At 45.1% G+C, this 20,738-nt stretch overlaps 1 protein-coding gene across 1 annotated transcript in view; it reads right to left on the bottom strand.

Annotated features, from left to right (window-relative positions):
- Positions 1–20,738, bottom strand: part of Arhgap26 (Rho GTPase activating protein 26) — a gene marked incomplete at its 5' end in the record, with an annotated part of 285,967 nt that overhangs the window by 72,338 nt on the left and 192,891 nt on the right. The window contains 2 exon segments of the mRNA NM_001395140.1: positions 5,731–5,881; positions 16,410–16,548. Coding sequence (NP_001382069.1) covers positions 5,731–5,881; positions 16,410–16,548 — 290 coding nt within the window.

The following is a 20,738-nucleotide window of genomic DNA, read 5'->3' as shown; positions in this document are numbered from 1 at the left end:
AATTAATCTTACTTGTGAAGTTACTAGCTAGTGAGTTATTTGGGGGGAAGGAAGCCAGACAGCCAGAATGCCTACACCAGGCTCTCCCATTAGTGTAATTGTCCCTGAAGGCCTTTTCAATCCCACCCTTCTCCCTCTGCCTGAGGAGTCTGAGGGAAACATGTGCCTAACAGGCTCTAACTCGGGGCATCGATTTGTGTGGATCACGTTCCTTGGAATTTGCTTGCGGCTCTTTAAAACATCACCGTTTTTGTACAAGCACTGGACAGACACCAGCTCTCTTAGTCATTGTGGAAGGATATAGCTTTATTTTGGGAGCCATCTATAAGATAAACTTGATAATCTGCATTCTTGGATGTGTAGTGGTCCAATTTCTCTACAAGGCCCTAGGATTGGGGGTGAGCATGTTCAGGGATGTGGGCCAATCTATGTTGGTGCCAGATTGAAAACCTAAGTTTCTTACTTTCCATTTCAGGGGTTGAGCCATCCTCCTTGTTATCTTCAACCATTAACCCCAGATTTTATTTTGTCTCTTAATGTCTTGGAATCTCATTATGAGATATTTTCTTTAAAGGATTCTAAAATCTGAGACACAGCACCCTGCCACAAGCTAGAATGTTTCCACATGTCTCTGTCTCGCCATATATCTTAGCTCCACACAGTCCTAGGTGATAAAGACGACAGGCCTTGCATTAGTCAACCACTGCTGTTTATTAACCACTCTCAAACTTAATGTTTTACTACAATGACACACGATTCATCACAAACCCACAAGTAGCTTTGTTGTAGGTCTTGCCTGGACTAATTCATGTGCCTGTATTCAAATGACTGGTGGCCAGAGGTGGGGTTGGATGAGGTACTGTGCTTCTTTCTGAGATGGGCTATCATGCTATCAGCAGTTAGAGCCACTGCTGTACACGACAGCTGGCTCCCAGAAGTATGACACAGAGAGCTACTAGGCATTTTAGCCAGAGATTGGAAGTCATTCTGAGCCAGTTTTACCACATCCTATGGGGCCCCTAGCATAGCCAGATTCCAGACTCTTAGCTCTTAAGAAGGGCAGCCAAGAACCTGGCCCTCTTTTATTCCACCAAAGGCCTACAGTAGAGGGGAAAGAAGTGAGGCAGGTCATCCCCTGTCAGGTTTAATGTGGATTACAGGCAGCCAGTCTTCTTCCTTCTGAAAAGAAGTTGAAAAATTGTACTTTTTAAAAAAGTATAAGCTAATGGATTTTTTATTTTAGAGAGGTATGGGACTTACAGAGAAATCACAAGTGAAGGTATGTGTCCTTTTCTTCCTTACTCCCTATGTTTCTCCAGTTTTTAACGTCTTGATATAGTATCCTTGTTCTGATGGATGAAGAAATACTGATACGGTATTACTAATTCACAGCCCTAGTTTATGTTAGGATTCATCCTTTGTGTTCCATAGGGTGTTTTACTGATTTTAACAAATACCAAGTATCCTGCATCTACCACTAGGGTGCTATATCAAATAGAGTCAGTCTTGAAAGTGTCTTGGCCTAGAGGCCCCCCTTTCCCTGTATCTCTGGCAAGCATGACTCATTATTATCGACTCCATAGTCCTATATTTTTTAGGAAGTCATATGGTTGGTATCATAGGGTTGAAGTCTTTCCAGGTTAGTTTCTTTAGCAGAGCAATGTGTGTTTAAAGTTCCTCTGTGACTTTCTCATAATGCTGTATTTTTTACCTTTATTTCTATATCTTTCTATTTACTGTACTTTTGTGCACGTGCATGCTGGTAAGGACGACTTCCCATCCCAGAGCTGGCTCTCCTTTCCTCTGCTCAGAACTCACATCAGCAGACCTGGGAGTAAGTACTTCATCCGGTCAGCCACTTCCCAGGCTCCAGCTCACACCATTTTATGGTTGAGTGAATGATAGTTCATGGGGCAGCGATGCTACACAATGTGTCCACTAACATCTACTGACAGATCTCCTCCTTGCTTCCAAGCTTTGGCAACCGTTAATCAGGCTGTCAGAGATCCCTGTGGATGTTTCTGTTTGTAAGTTTTCAACTAGATTGGTGAAACACCAAGAAGCCTAACTTTGGCCCTATGGTAAACTATGCTTAATTTCGTAAGAGACGGGAGGTTTCTTCCCAAGTGAACATGTTACTCTGCGTCCTCACTGCTGCCTCTGCTAGCCTCACTGACAGCATTTGTTCTGGGATGTTGGCTGTGCTGACGAGTGCAGTATCTTTGGTTTTCATCTCCCTGTAACATACGATGGAAACATGTTTCCATTTGCTTATTACCTATCTAACTACTCCTCTTTGGGGAGGTATCTTTGCAGATTTCTTACCCATACTTTAGCTGTGTTTGCTGTTTACTTACCCTTGAGTTTTATGAGATCTTTGTGTGTCTTGGATACTGGACCCGAATCAGATACGTGTTTTGCAAATATTTTTTCCTACTCTGTAATTTATTCCTTTGTTCTCTTAGCTTTACTTTTTTTTTTATATATAAGTCTTGGTTTAAAGGAAGTTGGAACAACATTTTCCTTCACATATCCTACCTTTGGTGCTGTATGAGAAAAGTCGTCACTGCAGCCAAGGTCATCTAGGCTCCTCATAACTTTGTGTTTTATATTCAGAACTACAATCCACCTGTAGCTAATGTAGGCGAAGGTAGAAGATTTGTGTCTGGATTAATGTTTTGTTTTTAATGTCCATGTCCAGAATAGCATCTGGATTTTTATTAAAAACCTTTCTTGGCTTTAAAGGTTGGCTAATTGCCTCCCCCAGCCCAGCATATCTCCCTACAGCATACCTGTCAGTAGGCTGTGTCAGTAGGCTGTGCCAGTCTATGTCGGACTTAACAGGACTTCCTTATCCCATGCACCTAGACCTTCCCTAGCACCTACCGAGCTCACCCTTTCTCTCCTCTCATTACTTCCATGTGGTGACCAGATACTCACATCACACTGGTTCTCAAAAGACAAGCTGCAAGTCCCATGCGGCTCTGCCCATGACCTGTCTACCCTTCTTACACTGAGTGGAAACTCAGAAGGGCCAGAATTCTGCTCCTCTGGTTTACCCTAAGTAGCTTTACAGAGGCACAAAATAGGCTCAACAAGATTTGCTGACATTTGCAGACCAGCTAGACTTTGGTGTTACATTATCAACTGCCCTTGGGAGAAACCTGGCTACTGCAGGAAGCTAGGTGAGGAGTGCCCAAGATTGACACACAGCAGCCATGTCCTAGCATGTGCAGACTACTGGCAATGCGAGCTTGGATGTCCAATGTAGCTTTGTGCTCACACCAACAAGAGGCCTCCACATCCTGGGAGAACTAGATATGTCATCTGAGTAACAGATCATGAGTAATAAACATGTTTCTTTCATTATGATTCCTACATGGCCGTGATGATCAACCAGCACGTTATGAAAACCAGGAGGGAAATGAGTAAACTAAAAAGAGCAGGTAGTTTCCTGGTGACTTGATCCTTACATTACACCTAATGAATAGGCAAAGGAATGATAATCTTCCGTCCCCACTCTGGCCACATTTTTGTTTCCATCTGCATCACGTTTCTAAGCAGCTCAAAAAAAAAAAAAAAAAAAAAAAAAAAAGGCTGGGAGAAGTGAAGGTGGGTTATGACCCAGTCCAAGCACCACAGCAGAGTGCAGACACACATCTGAGAGCCAATTCACTCAAGAAAAGCAGTGACCTCCGTTTGTCAGGACTACTTAACTGCCATCTGTGGTCCACCCAGGCAAATTCTAGGCAGGAACAGCTGGGAAGGCAGGGACCGACATGCTTTGGGCTTACCCATGAACCTGCTGCAGAGTTTCTAAGGACCTTGGCATAGCCTACAGGACGAACAAGCCAGGTACCCTGCCTCTGTCTTCCCAACCTCCAGAGCCACAGGAATGAGCCAGTGACTCCCTTAGTCTGGGGACAGCAGTCTTGTGGGAGACAGAGACAGGGTTGTACTCCAGCCTCTTCTAAAGACAAATAGGTACAATTATTCCTGATGTCACCCTCCATTCGCTGGAAAAGCCCTGAATCTATCAGGAAGTCAGTCAGTCAGTCAATCAATCACCCTGGATTTCATGCTAAATGATCCCAATAAATGATAAAAACCAAATCACATACAGATACCCTCAAGATATCCCCAGGCCCCTCCTCCAGCCCAGCTTACAAGATATATCCCCTTTACATTTAGCTGCTAAACTACCTCTCGGAACAGGCTGTACTCAGTGATGACTCAGGGACTGAAGTTACCACCTGCTAGAAACAAAGATTAAAGACCACTCACTGGCTGCTGTTGGTTGGGAAAATCAGATAGGGTTTCAGCTTTGCTCGTACCACGCAAGAAATAGCTGTGACATATGCGAGGTTCACCGATTAAGGAATGGGGTAAGAGGAAGGGAGAAGTGGTATTATGGGGTGTGAGTGTGAAGAAGGAGCCTAATGGCTGGAGAAGCAGGTGCACAAGAGCTGGGGAAGGCAGACAGCGAGTCCAGCTATGGAGAAGCAGAGGAGACTCTGATATAAACTTGAGAAATTCAAATAATCTATGCTTTGGAGACACTTGTTGGTGAACACCGCACTGTGCATAAACACCAGCAACTAGACTTCCTGGATGCCATGACTTAATCTGCCCACAAGCAAGACCAGCCCTACACTGCTTGGTTTTAGATTTCACCTTGGTCTGTAGTTACGTTTTTATTATGAACACTTTAGAAGTCCATTTCGGAGTTGTTTTTCTCCTTAAGATTTAATAACCCTAGTTTGTTCTAAAACCAATATTGGGCCCCCTTTTGTGGGTGACAGATATATCTGAGGTGGAGGGGGGACCTTAGGATGCTATCACAGAACACCACGCTGAGGGACAGGGAAAAGGTGCTGCTGTCCTATGTCATCCTGAAGTTGGTGTCTAACCAAGAAATGCAACTGCCTGCAGAGAGCCTGGGGCTCAGGCTCAATCTGTTTTCACTAGAGAAAAGCGAAGTCAACAGCTTCCCGCCTCCTCTACAGCTGCTGGCTGAGCGTCCAGCTGCTCTGGTCAAATCTCACATTCTTTCTGCTAAGACCCTAGCTGACACGATTTATGGGGTGGTCTAAGAAGCATGCTGAGCGATGTGCACTGAAGTCACAAGACAGAACTTTCTGGCCCTGGTTGAATAGTTTCTGGGGAGGAGTGGACAACGATCCCCGATACTTTATCTTGGCCACAAACGTTCGAAGCCCCAGATGGAATGAAAAATGAAATGGCTTTTTCCTTTTATAGTCTCTAGCGAAAGGTCACGGTCACACTAAGGTTTGATAACGACAAGAGACACAGGGCTGCTCCATACCAAGCGCTCTTCTGTGGAAGCGGACACAGAAGCCAGCATTGTCATGGGAAGGAAAACTGAGACAACATGAATGAGCGAGGCAGACTCGGTTACTCGTCTGCTAAGTTCTTTGATGTTGTAACACTGAAGAAAACTGCTTTTCAGGTAGCTAGCACAGGCAACAGCCCCCAGCAAAGCCATCTCAGCAGAACAGCGCTTCACAGATCAAGGCTAAGAAGCAGCATGTTAAGATGTTCCTTTGTGCTGATGACGCTTAAGAAAAAAACCACAATGAATCAGGCAAGTTCCAAGCTCAGGGAGGAGGGGGAAATCATGTTCATGGAACGATAACCCAAAGTCAGGTTGAGCCAGAGAAATTCTGGTAGGACAGATGTTGGGTAGGAGATGGGGGCTATCATACTTACAGTGAATTGGGCCGAGTAGGTTTGACCACATCCAGGCTTGGGTCGCTGAAGTTCATGTTGGGCTGCAGGCTGCTGCTAGAATTAAGGATGCTGTTCGCACTTGAGGAGACTGATTCCAAACTGGAGTTGATGATACTATTCCTTTGCTCCTCTGAAGAGAGAAAAGACAAAAAAGGCCCATATGAATGCTAATAGGATGGGGAGAGGTTGCTCCCACACATACAACAACTTGCAAATATGGAGACTAACTTAAAATATCTGACACTTTGGAAAAGTACAGAGCGGCCAGGCACAGTAGCACATGCCTGTGTTCTTAATATTCACAAGGTAGAGGCAAGAGAATTAGGAGTTCAGTGCCAACTTGGCAAAAACAAACAAGTCAACCATGCAATAAAAAAGGGGATGTAGGAAAGGATACAGTGTAAGAATGGCAGTGTGCGGGGGGGTGAAGGGTAGCTCAGTGAGTAAGAGCATTTGCCATCAAGTTCCAGGCCTTGGGAGCCCACATGGTGAATGGACAGACCATCCTGTGCTGAAGTCACAGACATGCAGTTATACCCTCCCATTCTTCCCATCCCTTCCTTCTTCTCTCCCTCCCTTCCTCTGTCTCTCTCTCTCAAATAAATATAAAATGAAACCAAGAAAGAGTGGGAAAGGAAAAGTCAAAGGGGAGCAGGTCACATGGTTTTAAAGCAAAGGTTCTTTCTTGTGCTGAAGGGATGTAACCCACCTTTAGTATAAGCCAGGCTCTTTCTAAGACACTATCATACCACTTCATCTTAACTTGTGCCTTCTTTTGATTCACATTTGATAAGGACACAGAGAGGCCCTCATAGACCCCTTGACACACTTTCTTCTAAAACATTGCTTGACTGCTTAGGTCGTGTCATACCTCCAAGTCTTCAGTGCATCAACACAGAACATCGATCTGGTCATCAATTTCCAGATTAACTTAATGGCCAAACCCTACAAACATCTGTGTACTTCTGGAGTCACACATCTGAGGTTTAACTTCAAAGTAATTCTTCAATAAGCAGAGATATAAGAGTTTCACAATTGTCCACAACTGCAATGCAAAACAATTGAGCCCATAGTCCAAACCACGCATTCATATTTCGAAATTACTATCAACTCAGAAAAGAGGACCCCAGAGTATCTCCAAAAGTTTGACTGACAGGCAGTGAGACCTCAGGTATCCATCCCATGGGATCTCAGATTCTTCTTCAGCTTAAGACGGTTTTATTTTTACTCTGTGTATATGGCTGTTCTGCCTGTACGTGAGTCTGAGCCTCACAGGCACGCCATGGTAGATTCCTCCAATGCCATGTGTGTGCTTGGAATTGAACCCGGGTTCTCTGGGAGAGCAGCCCATGCTTGTAACCACTGACCAGTTGCTGGAGTCTCAGAGTGTGGGTAAATCTGTGAAATGGGGAGAGTGAAGACTGCCCTGGACAGCTAGCTCGTGTGCTGTCATGAGGATCAACTGGGATCATACGCAGGAGTGTGTCTTATAAACACTGGAATACTGCTCGAAGAGAAGAACTTTCTGTCTCTTCTCATCTTAAAAGCCTTGGACACATGGTTTGGACTTGAAAGATGTGAGGGATGATGCAGCTAAACGGCCTGGGTACCCTTTGTGGAGCAGCATGTCACAGACCTGGAATGTCTGTCCCTTCCCTCGTTCTAGACACACTGGAGTAGAAGCAGATGATTTTACTGGAAATTATTTCATTTGCCGAGAAATAAGTGGGTTAATTCTTCTGGAGCCTTCATATATGAGTTAGAGGCATGCTCCATCTCCAAGGGACAGACTGACATGATCATTTACAGAGGAACATTTGAACTCAGGTCTCTTTTAGTCAATGAAGGAGTGAGAACATTAAAATCTGCCATTCTTTGGGGGCTGGAGAGGTGGCTCAGTGGTGAGGGAAGGGGAGGGGCAGAAGGAGGAAAGAAGGGAGAGAAGTGAGGGGGAGGGAAGGAAGGAGTGCAGGAGGTGTACTAACAGGGCTAGTGATTAGGAACTTACTACCAAGAAGGAAAAGAAGTCCTGTGGCATACACAGTGACTACTGAGGAAGCAGATTCCACACCACAGCAGAAGGGGATAAGCCTCACCGCCCCAGGACCACAGAGGAGATGGCTGAGAACTTCTAAGGAGAAAGTTTTCTGATATGCTGACAGTAAGTAGGAAGGTGGACATGAAAGTAAAGATTGTTCCAGAGAAAGGGTCGGGGAGTAAAATCAAAAGCAAACTGGATGTTACAGTGGTTCTGCCAAACTGCACCAAGACAAACTTGAGGGCATTTGGAATAAATTAAGAAATGAAGAGAAAATGACTCAGTCATGTTACTTAAGACAGGAAGCCCCGCCCCTGTGGGCAAATGAGTACCTGATCCTCAGAGTGAAGTAGAAGGGTAGAAGACATCCTCGGGATGAAAGGGTACCACCCTTCACGTAGTGAGCTGGACTTCTGAGTCCACCATGACTCAGGCCAGTTCTGGCTGCCCCATTAGAAGTTAGAAATGGGCCATCTAGCTTCCTGGAGGAAAGGGGGTTACATGCTAGTGGACTTCAAAAGAGAGCAGCCACCAGTTATGAGTCACACTCCCAGGGTTGCTCCTCGGTTGGCTAGAGTTGGTAAGAAGGTTCTCCCTAACAAATCTGTGGTCAGTGATTGCCTCTTTGTGTATCAGTCACCAAAAGCACAGGAACGGGGAAAAGGGTAGATTGACAGTTATAACTATGAATCAGGAATATGCTGGGTACTTTTATGAAAATATATTTTAAAGCGCTGAGAGCAGATGTAGAATTGGTCCTTAATGACTCAAACTACTCAAGTGTGAGCATAGGCTATCTGGCCATACAGTGTCTACTGAAATGACCTATGAGGTCAGAGGTCACCCACTTTTCTGAAGAATGGCCCCATGCATTCTGCACACCAAAGGCCCATGGATAGCCACACATTAAGCAAGAGAACATAATATGCAATCAACGTTTCTTCTGCTAGAATGGAGAGGGGTAGTTTTGTGGAACTGGATTTTGCAGGTGCTTCAGACAGGGACCTTAAAATCAAAGCATTGGTGACAGTGGGCAGCATTTATGTTTTCTGTACAAATCAGGAGCGGAAAACACAAGTATGCGACCAAATCACAGCGACTAAAAATGGAAAGCCACAGAGTAATTTTGGTGATGTTGTACTTGTTCTGAAGTTGCCATGGAAATGAGGAAGCTAAGCTCCTGCACTCCTCATATTTACTAAGCGACTTTAACTCTCTCTAATGGCAACTCTGTCCAGCACAGGAGGCGGGGTCTGTTTATCACAGAGCCAAACCCAATGCACAGGTCTTGGCAGGCTTGAACTCGCCTGGCCCTCTGAACACAGAGAACTGAAGGGTAAACATGAAACACAGATCCCCGTCTCTTCACAGGACATTTCCCACTCTGCAGCAGCCTGTCAAAATTTGGGCTAACATGCTATTTTTCCACAACATCAAAAAACCAGAGGACCCATGACTCTGCACAGACAAATCTCCCAACCCCACCGTCTCCACACTCACACGTGAGGAGAAAAGGGAGTTATCAGACAGCAGCTCTGCGAAGACTCAGAGTTTTATACAGAGAACAGGGAGGCACAAGCAAAACCCCCCAGAGGCATTCTCGTGCTGTAGCTAGGAGAGAGAGGAACACTCTCCGCTGCCTGTTAGAGTTTTGCAATGAAGTCTGCAATGCATCATCTTGACAAGATGGGATGATAATAGCATGGCAGCTTAATGAATTTTGCAATAAAAATGATGAATGCACAGCAGTTTCTGAATTTGCCATCTCTGGGAAACACCCAAGTACATGGGAAGCTTAGGCCCAAATGCCGTGACCGTGCAGTGCAGACCCCACCCCCCTGATAACAGAGCAGACCACGCTGGAAGAAGAGCCAAGGTGGTCTGATTTCCTGCTCACTCAGTCACGGTCCCTGTGATAAGAATAATAGTATAGACAGTCTGTGCAATACTTTAGATAAACAGTATCTCGCACAGTGACTGATGGAGAAAACAAGGGTTTGATGAGTGAGGAAGGAGTGTGGCCAGCGTACGGATGGTTTGGCTTATGCACCTTCTATGGTGCCCATAGTAACCTTTGCCTTTGCAAAGGAAGACGATGTGAGTAGAGGTGGATTTTGTGGAGAGCGGAGAAGGCACGGTGGCTGGCCTAGGAGTGAACTGACTCACGGGAGTGAGGCGCAGAGGCACAATAGAGAAGCCTGGTCTTGAGCTCCGCACTCCCACGCTGAAGGCTGCAGAGCCTCCGCTTACTGCAGGGCTGGGAACTGAAGGGTTAGAGAAGTGGACTCTTCCCATAGCCGACTTTCAACAGGAAGATCATGCTATGCCTAATGGTCCATTTTCTGCTTTGTCCTCGTAATGATAACACAAAGACGTAAGCCTATAATGTCCTCTGTTCTGTTTAACAACTTAGCTAAAACTCCCCTTATCACTATTTGCCCTCTATGCATCAGTTTTAATGGCAACATCAACTATTTGGTTTGCAGCCACACACAGAAACCACACATAATTAAACAAAGAGCCACATTACGCGTTCTGGAGCCTCTGTGACAACAGGAATCCATGTGGACAAACACGTCATCTGCCAAAGCAAACTCCTGTGTCCAGAGCACTCAGGATCTCCAGAAGCGACCTGAGAAATGGCACAGGCTGCAGCTCTGACTGCTCAGAGGAAGACATTACATAAGCCTCTCAACTGTGTGAATTCCCAGCCATTTTTTGACACAGAAGACACATATGAGAAGTATATACACTACATTCTAAGTCTCTCACTGAGCCTGTCTGGGAGAGGGTCCAGGATGTATTAGCTGAACTAAAAGAATTAATCAGAGCTATAATCCCAGCAGCTAGTTAACATGATCCATATAAAACAATGCCCAAGAATCCATTCCTGTCCCTAATCCATCCCTACCAACCCGAACAACATATGCCAAGGTTTCTAATGTGTTTGTACTTGAGCATTAAGGGAGCTGTTTCCGGAAGCAGGGCAGCCACATTCCCCACGCTGGAGGCCTTTCCTTTGGAATCTGCAGGACCAGAGTGGAACTATACTCCTGTTCAATGGTATGGTGACACTTTAGCCTGGTGATAATTATCATAATCACAGACAACAGTTATTAGGTGCTTACTGTGTTCTAGGCCTCATGTCAAGAACTTTACAGGCACTGGTTCATTTAATTATGGTAATTAGCCTCCAGGATAGCCATTATTAACGATCAGTTTTACAGATGAGAAAATAGAAGTACGGATAGGCAGAGTACTGTCCTCCAGGTGTCGGAACTACTCCCTCTGACTACCGGGCCTCACATGCCAGGCCCTTTACTCCCTTCCAGGGAGCCCAAGGGATAGTCTGGTAATGACAAAGCATCAGCACTCTTGTTGGTCTACCTTGAGTTACTTTAGCAACCAGAGCCTGGATCTTCTGGCCCTAACAGTGCTGGAGAAGATGGAGCATCCACATTGTTACCAAGCTCCGTATAATGTAATGCACACCGATGTCTAAGAACCATTGTGCCAAGAAGCTCATTTCCACATTTTTGTATACTAAAACACTCTCTGTTGTCAGTCTGCAGCCTCCTGGAAGAAATCTGAGGTACTCCAGGCTCGCTCTAGTCCTTCTGGCTCTACTCTCTATAGCTGTCCTGAAAAAGTACAGCTTGGTGTGAGTGCCCTTCGCTCAGACATGCAGTGACCAGTGTGGAGACCTGAGGTTAAACAGTAATCCCCCTTGCTATCCTCCGTCTGATAGCACAGTTAAAAAAACCTCTTTCCATCTGTTCAGAGGCAATCACAAATGAGAGCGCTCTGCCCAGTGTGTTAAAACTGTCACTGAATGCTTACTGCTTTGAGCAGCCCTGGTTGGTGCTAGCTCAGGAGGGAAGGCTGCCACCTGGCTATAGATTGTCAGTTTGCATATTAAAGAACTCACTCAATATGGCTCAACTGCCCCCAAAGTATCCCTGGGAGCTGGCACAGATGGCTTTTACTGGTTCTGGATCTCAGCTAAGCAAGTTTTTCACTTCCACGGCTTAAAAATTAATAAAATGGCATGGCAAAGGGAAGACATCGGGTGACAAACTCTAGCTACCTGCTTAAAGCCTCCATCTCAGTGTGTCTGCCTATAAATTGCAGATTAGTATCTACCTCATAGGATTGCCGATTAGGGAAGAAGAAATAATGACGGGCTTAGAACATCCGTGAGCTATAATTGCTCTCATCATTGTTACTGAGTGAACCTCAGATAGAGTTTGGTCTCAAGGGTTCTTGATTAATTGCATCCACTTATTCTTCCACAGTGGATCCCCAGCTGAATGCGATTTAACATCCAGATTCATGAGAAGGATTGCAAACTCAACAACAGTCGTCCCTAACAAATTGTGTCTCCCAGGCTTTACCCCACACAGTGCAACTGCAAATCTGGGTCATGAGTGATTAATAGTGTAACTTTGAGGAACAGTGACTGGGTACACATTTCTTACTTTGATTTCTTTTTACTGGGTGACCCTGGGTGCATCATTGAATATACATTTTATTTCCCTCCAGCTGGAAAATAGGGCCATTGCCTTTTCCCAGATTGGAACCCTCAATTCCTTCAGTATCTTTCTCAACATTCCCCCTTTCAGAAAATACTGCTTGACTAACAACAGACAACACTGCTAGCTAGAACCTCTCCTTCTCACTACAACATCCAGTGGTTTTCTGATGGCTTGCATGTGCAGGTACAATGGCTTCTCAATCTTACCAGCCCCTTTGTTCTTTTGCAGAGCTTTCATATCAGAGTCTATTCCCATGTCAGCCCTACCCCACTTCTACCATGTACTGCCTAAGCCTTCAGACTGACCCAATTCTCCACCTACATCAGGGCAGTAGAAACTTCCTGGCTCCTCAGCCTGCAGAGGTCACTGTCCTCATCAGTGCAGCTTTATGTGAGGATAAAATTCAAGCTGAAGAAGACTTCACTCATTCAAAAAATGGGTGCCCTAAGTCACGTATGGGTGGCTGGGAGTATGACGAGTCCACCCACGCTGAAGGAAAAACTCCTCCTGGAAAATGAGCTGCATGTCTATGAGCTCCATCTAGTGCTCAGGACACTTCCATGAGTCAGAGGTGAAGACGGAAAGACAGGGCCAGACCTATGAACTCTCAATGTGACTTTCAAAAGGAGGCCAATGATGATGACATAAGGCCACAGGCACTGGTACGGATTTACCCCTAAGAGAGAGAAACTGGATCTCAATGTCTGTGGACCAAGACCCTGAAAGAGAGGTGATGATCTACTGAAAATAACTGGAACCTCAGAGGATGGTTTCTGAATCTTCCTACCAAGTACCTCACCTGCAGACAGCAGAAGGGCTGCCCAACTGTTATCAAACTGCAGGTACTATGAAGGAGAAATGGGAGTGTAACAGAGCTCTAAAGAGATCAGAGAGACAGACAGACAGAGGAGGAGATGAGCTTCCCTATGCAGGACTTGCCCAGTGTTTAACAAAGGTGAGGTATGCATGCATGTGCACATACTGTATGTTTATGTTCACCTAGCGTGAGCCTTCAAACAGTACAGGCTCTGTGACAGACAGGGGTCACAACAAACATATGTCAGACGAACAGTGAGTGTCCACTGTCAACATCTGAGCTCAACTCTAGCCACGTGCACAAATTAAGAGGGAAGCCTAGAGTGGGTCAAAATTGAGAGGGAGCCAGGTCTGTGAACTTGACATTTTCTGCAGGTGGTCCACAAGTAATTCTGAGATGGAATGAAGAGGAATACTTTTAACTTAGTAGCTAGGAACTTGTCTTACCATATAGTACAGGAAAATGTAATATGTACATCAAAATTCATGTTTTCAGGCAGGTCAAAAACCAGAGTTGAGGCTGTGCAAATAAGTGAGTTGCTTTAAGATCAATTTAAAATGTGTTAAACAAGCAGTACGCACTAATACTCTGGGTGTGGCCCAAACAGTAAGAGGAGATTGGTATAAATGATTGAAATTTGGGAGGAACTGAGCTAGGTTTGTGACGAGATAATTTGAAGGATGTGATTCTAAGGAAATATACAAACTGCTCTCACGGATGGCCTGTATACTCCTTACCTGTGCTTTTGCTCCACAGGTTGCTTTGACAAAGCATTCTGCCTTTGTCAATAAAGTGAACAAAAAGGAGGGTGAAGTGTACAAAAACTTTATAGTTTTTGGTGACAGTGACTAGAAAACACAATTACATCAAAACTTCCCATCTCCTGGCCCATACCTCCTTTCACCGTCTACTCTGAAGTCCCTGCTTAGCTTCCCACAGCAGCCTGTCACCATTCCATTTCTCAGAAGAAAATAAGTGCCCAAATGCTTTATTTTTACTATAAAATATGCATAGTTTTATATTCACATACGCCAGCCAAACAATGCACACACAGACATAGATACAAATATATACATGCACACGCAGTTTCCTACTGAAATGCCTTTCAGAGAAGCTAGACCTTCTACTAGTATCCAAGCAGCTGGAGATCGCAACCCTAGTTCCTGTCACTGGGAGGAAGCTCTATTGCTTCATTGTCTACACCAGCACACAGCAGCCCGTTCTATGGCTTAGACAGGCCTACTTTCACACGTCCTTAACTTTGACTTCTGCCTCCTGAGATAAACACTAATCTCAGTCAAAGATCTAATTGATTTTCACCTCATCTCCCTCTCCTGCCCTCAATGCTGTAAAGTGTGCTTCAGGACCGGGTCCAAGGCTGCTGCCACTCTAGGCTGACCACAGCCCAGCACTACCTGAAGCCTGGGGAAATGACCGACACAGCCTGCCTTGTCCCCGGCTGCACTGCATACTGCTTAGCAGGAAACCTCAGTTGACCGGGCACTCCTGGAAACCTGAGAAGCACATTACCCTGTAGCCTGATGCCTTATTCCCTCAGCAGATGGGGATGAGGTCAGTCCTGTTCCAAGTGTTCCCTAGTACACGCAGAGGAGCCCAAGTTCTCAGCAGACTATGGAGAGAATGCTGCCCCCCACCAACACCCCCACCAGATGTTCAAGAACATGGGCTACGCTTAGGAACTGATACAAAGGAAATGACCTGAGCAGACAGGAACAAATTTAAATGTAAGAATGATAACAGTAACTTTACTTATGAAAGCAAAGTATTCAATACAATCCAAACGGTGCTAACTCCTAAGGTGTGGCCTTACTATGGGAAATCAAAACATCTTTAAGTGCAATGAGGTTTCAAGGGCAGAAAACGTTTGTTTTTATGAATTATGGTAAGAAAGAGGCCTTTACTTTTCAATATAAAAGTATACAAACCTTGAGAGAGAAAACAACACGACACAATGCAGATATGAGCCCTTTCCTTCCTAAGGTAAGAGGGTAGCTGTCCTCTCTGTGCCTCTGCTCACAGAGGTCAGTCTTCATAGTCATAGGAGTCATCGTCACCATTCAAGTGTCCCCTGATGACCCATCCTGCTGCTGGCACACCAGACACGTGTTAATTTTCATAGTAGCCCTAAGCCGTCCAGCAGAGCTCAAGGCCTCAATTCTTACACTGCATACATCTCTGCTTACAGAACAGGCCCAGTCCCTGATCTCTGCAACAAGCTGAGACTTGGGGAAACCACGATCCCTAACCAGCCAGAATATGAGACTGAGGCTTACTAAAAGTCATCCATACTCATCCATGGGGGCAGCCTTCCCACTGGGGCAATCTGGAGCTTTCTGACAGGACATGATACACACTTCCCTGTGAACATCACTGTTGGAAGCACTCAAGCTGAGCTCCTTACAGACCAGGCCTTTTTCTCATGTCCCGAGACCATGAAGGCATCATGTAAATGTCAGTTGAGTGTTGGGACTGGCCTTGTCTTGTGTCAGGTGCTGTAATGACTAATTTTGTTAATCCTCAGGTCTGCCCTCTAGGGTGAGCACTATTATTCCTCCTACAAATAAACTGAGGAGGAAGGAGGCAAAAGCTCTCTCCTGTGGTAAAGCTGGTAGGAAAGCCAATACTGGCTGACCTCCAATAGATCGTGAGACCTTCCCTCCAGTGATGGATTAACTGCTTCTTCTTTGTTTTGAGGCTGGTTTGTGCTGTGTAGCTGTGGCTAGCATGGTTCATTTTATGTGGATGAGGCTAGCTTGAGACTTAAAGAAATCCTCCCCTGTTGCTTCTGCCTCCCAACTGCTAGGACACACGTTTCTTGTCACAAAAATTGAAATATGACTGTACTCTTCTTCTTGAATCACAGAGGAAGTAATTCTTTAATTCGGTAATTAATTCTAAGAATTTTAAGGTGTCAACACAGAGAAGAGTAAGAGTAAGCAGAAGGCCCTGCTTCCCATGGCACGTGCTGTGGACATATGACCCCCAGTAGTAATTCCACAGCAAGTTAGGGGAGTAGGGCCTCAGGCAGGCCCACAGTCAAGGCCCTGCTATGCAACAGGGAGAGCAGGATCAGGTTCTTGCCCAGACACCTGTTTCAGCAATTGAACCAAGCAGGACACAAGGAGCCAGAGTCTTCAGGACACAAAGGCCAGCAGCACACAGTAAGGCTAATGATGTCCACAGCAATCCATAGAGGCAACAGGGATGTCTCCACATACCACTCTGTCCATGGGCATCAGACACTCACGTTTTTCTGTGGACGGCACAGCATGGAAGAGTGTCAGGGGCCTCTCACTGCAGGATGGGGGCTTGGAGTCGCTGCTTTTCTTCCGGGACAGGTGTAGCTGGGCGTTGGTGAGGGGCACATCAGGCACCGTGTTGAATATCTGCACATCAGGGTGACAAGAAATTACACAGTTCTGTGAGCTAGGAAGAAAGCTAAGGCCTGCATCATTTTGACCAGGGGCTCAGTGGTGACTTAGAACAGGGAGGAAAAGCTGGGAAAGACCTCCAGCATTTGTAGGTCTTCATGGAGACGCTTCTAGGAACCATGTAGAATCAGGCACTTTCTCCGGGACCCGATCCTAAAATTCAAGTCTCCTTTTAATCCCTTCAGATATACAGAAGGGACTGGAAAGAAATCGAGATAATCTGAACCACTGTCTGCTAAGAGTGAAGGTGTTTTACTGCCTTTGTTCAGAACCAATTAATCCAAATGTCTTTCCTTTCTTCACTGGGTCTTGTTCCCAGTTATTTACAACTGCTTCACAATTTTATTTCGGGCCATAAAACATATTTGAATTATGTTCCCAAACTGACACAGAACAGGAAGACTTTTCCTCCTCACCAACTCTCCTCAGTGAGAAAAGCCTATTACTTCACCAGCTCTGTGTTAACTGTGAAGGTGAACTTTATCTTATTTCAAAGGATGGAGATGGGTGACTGATACACACACACACACACACACGCACGCACATACACACACATACACACGCACACACACATATACACACATACACACGCACACACACATATACACACATACACACGCACACACACATATACACATAGACACATATACACACACATACACACACATACACACACATACACACACATATACACATAGACACATATACACACATACACACACACACATACACACATATACACATAGACACATATACACACATACACACACATATACACACACATACACACATACACATATACACACACATATACACATACACACATACACATATACACACATACACATATACACATAGACACATATACACACACATATACACACATATACACACATACACACACATGCGTGTGCACACTCACACACACACACACACAGAGGCATGTGCACACCTGTACCAATTTTGAAAATGTACCAAAGTCTAAAAGAAAAAAGAGCAAAAATAAAAACCCCTTACAGTTATATTATTTAGAGATTAGAACTTTTAAGGTTTTCTATCCTTACACTTTTTTTAAAAATCATTTTATTGTTATTACTTAAGACCATGTGTAGTAGCTACTCTTTTAACTGTGACAAATACTAGGCAAGAAGCAACTTAAAGGAGTTTGATTTATGATATAAGGGCACAATCTATTGTCATATAGATGTAAGGTAAGGTATAGTCTATCATAGTGTGGATGAGAGGTAAGAATGCCATCTCTTACAGTATGGGCATGAGTTAAGGGTGCTATCTCTCAGAGTGTGAACCTGAGGGAAGGGTACCATCTCTCAGAGTGTGAACCTGAGGGAAGGGTGCCATCTCTCACAGTGTGAACCTGAGGGGAGGGTGCCATCTCTCACAGTGTGAACCTGAGGGAAGGGTGCCATCTCTCAGAGTGTGAACCTGAGGGGAGGGTGCCATCTCTCAGAGTGTGAACCTGAGGGGAGGGTGCCATCTCTCACAGTGTGAACCTGAGGGAAGGGTGTCATCTCTCACACTGTGAACCTGAGGGAAGAGTGCCATCTCTCACAGTGTGAACCTGAGGGGAGGGTGCCATCTATCACAGTGTGAACCTGAGGGAAGGGTACCATCTCTCAGAGTGTGAACCTGAGGGAAGGGTACCATCTATCCCAGTGTGGAAGTCATGCTGGTAGGAGTGGCCCAAGGAGCACAAGGCTGCTTGCTCACATCTCAATGGATCAGAAATCTGAGACAGACTAGAGGAAATGGGCATGGCTATAATCCCCCAAATCTGCTCTCAGGGGCCACTATGCTCCACATCCCAAAAGTTTCATGAACTCCCCAAATAAGAGTTTCAAATGCAAGCTTTTGAGGAACATTGCACACTGAATTAACATTAATGTAAAAACGAGAGACTAAAACCTCACTAACTCTTCCTTGCCTTACTATAGAATTTCCTTTCCACTATGGCCAGCGCTGACATGGTGCATCCCATCTATGAGTAGCAGCCACTTACTGTGGCTCCTGGGACACTAGTCACAGCAATCTGTGCTTTATAAGTGGTTCACTCCGTTCCCAGCAATTCTGCATCACTCCTAATGTCCCAGCACTTTACAAAGAACCAAAGCATACAAAGATGATGCTGTCACTGTTATAGATATAATTAGAGAAGACAACACAGGCTCCCCTTCTCTTAGATTCCTCCGTAAATGCATATGATAATAACACTCATTCAAACAATCACGGAAATTCTCTTTGAACACCCACTTCGCAGAGGCCCCCTAAGTGTCGCAGTGAATGAAACAACTGTGTTCCCTGTGGTTAGAGGATCTACAATCCAGTCGCTGTGATTTACTAAGTATTTGCCACACCAGGCATGGAACTGAGTGCTTTGTATGAATTCTCATTGATGCTAACCACACTTTTCCAGAGCTGAGATTATACTCTTTACATAGCTTATATCCTACTTATCTCGTATAACATTTATTGCAGCATTCAAAGATGATTCGTGTGGGTTACATAACCACCTCAACTTTACTGAGATACTAAAATTGACTGATTATTTTGTTATAACCTCTTACACTGTGACATTAGCCTCCTGCGTGTCCCCTTTCCAGCAGTCAAAGTCATAAGAGGATGGTGGTGGCCATCTCCATTCCCTTCACTTATGGCTCTAGGTATCCATCCCACAATTATTCTTGTGGCCCTCTTCTTCGTGTATATATTTTAAAGCAATGCCCAAAGCTGATATGCAGAAAACTAAGTCACAAGAATTATGAGAGTTTCAGCTGAACAGCTGTTCTCCTGGGGTTGGCAGATCCTTGGCTCTGATGATGCTAGGCAGCCGGTTAAGGCAGTCTCACTCCCAAACACAGCTGTTGGGAAGGGAGGCCACATTGTTAGAGTCTCTCTATTAGATTCAAACTTGAAACAGGATAAACTGTGTAACTGTATAGAGTTGAGATCAACTGGGATAAGGGTTAGGAAAGGGAAAAGAAACTTTCACCTCCAAAGCAGCTAGAAGCCTCTAGGAATAAGCTAAGTGACTGGTGATACTCACTTGGCAATCTCTTGGAGCCTTCATGATGTAACAGAAAAGAAGGGACTGTGGTTACTGTTGAGTTGTATCTCTAAGAAGCTCTCCTTCCCTCTCTCCCTACCCACGCCGAGCCTCCAGCCACTCTATAGTTGATATCTCCACGAGAACTCTCATTAACAGTTTAAAATGGCTCCTACATATGAGTGCTGTGCCAGCCGAGCTCTGAGCTGGGCATCTCACATGACTCCTCCCTAAGCTGAAGGTCACCTCAGCACAGGACGCAGCATGACCATTTCACAAGAGCCATCTTCGATCCTCCCCTGTGGCTGGCTCCAGGGACCTGAAGCCCTGGGGCTCCAGCAGTCATTCAGTCAGTTCATCCTCTCCAGCCAAACTTCTTCTGAAGCAATCCTATGAGAATGGATTGTTCACGAGACGGCGTCCCCTAGCACTCGTTTGCCTCTGCCCAGAGTGCAGTACTTCAGCAACCCCTGCTGAGAGCACCTAGGAACGAATCCAGAGTTAGGGACAGGGCAGGTCCTAGTAGCCTCCCATGACTCTTTGCCTCTGGCATCCAGATATTATCTTTCTTCCTAAGGAAGGATGATACACCCACCATCCACCACAGTGGAGAAGACGGCGGGTAACAAGGACAGTATCTACTCTTCCTAAGACCGGTGGCGGATGTTCATTTAGATACAGACCAAGGTTTGAGTAAGACACGTATTTGCAGAGATGTATGAAAGACTGCCCCACAGACACAGTAGGAAGTGACATGGGAGCATGAGAAGAATGTCTCTCTGCTCATTCATTACTTTCTTGAACAGGTACGTAAGCAGACCACAATCAGCTCTACAAGGGAATTTTAACCATGGGTAGGCACTACAGCCCCAAATCCAGTTCTATGGGTCTGATTATGAGCCACGAACACACATCTAAAGGACTCTGTTCAGCTGTCCTTGGGATCAAATACAATATAATCTGCACAAGAGCACACTGAAAAATATAAAGTGCTAGGCACAGGACCAACCCATTATTACAAGTGTTTTTTTTTTTTTTTCCCCCAAATGCAAGGGCACCTTTGTAAAAGAACCATCTTGACACA

The sequence above is a fragment of the Rattus norvegicus genome, chromosome 18 (assembly GCF_021556685.1).
Source record: "Rattus norvegicus strain SHRSP/BbbUtx chromosome 18, alternate assembly SHRSP_T2T, whole genome shotgun sequence".
NCBI lineage: Eukaryota > Metazoa > Chordata > Mammalia > Rodentia > Muridae > Rattus > Rattus norvegicus.
Note: the sequence above shows the minus strand (reverse complement) of the source record. Positions and strands in the feature narration are given on the sequence as shown.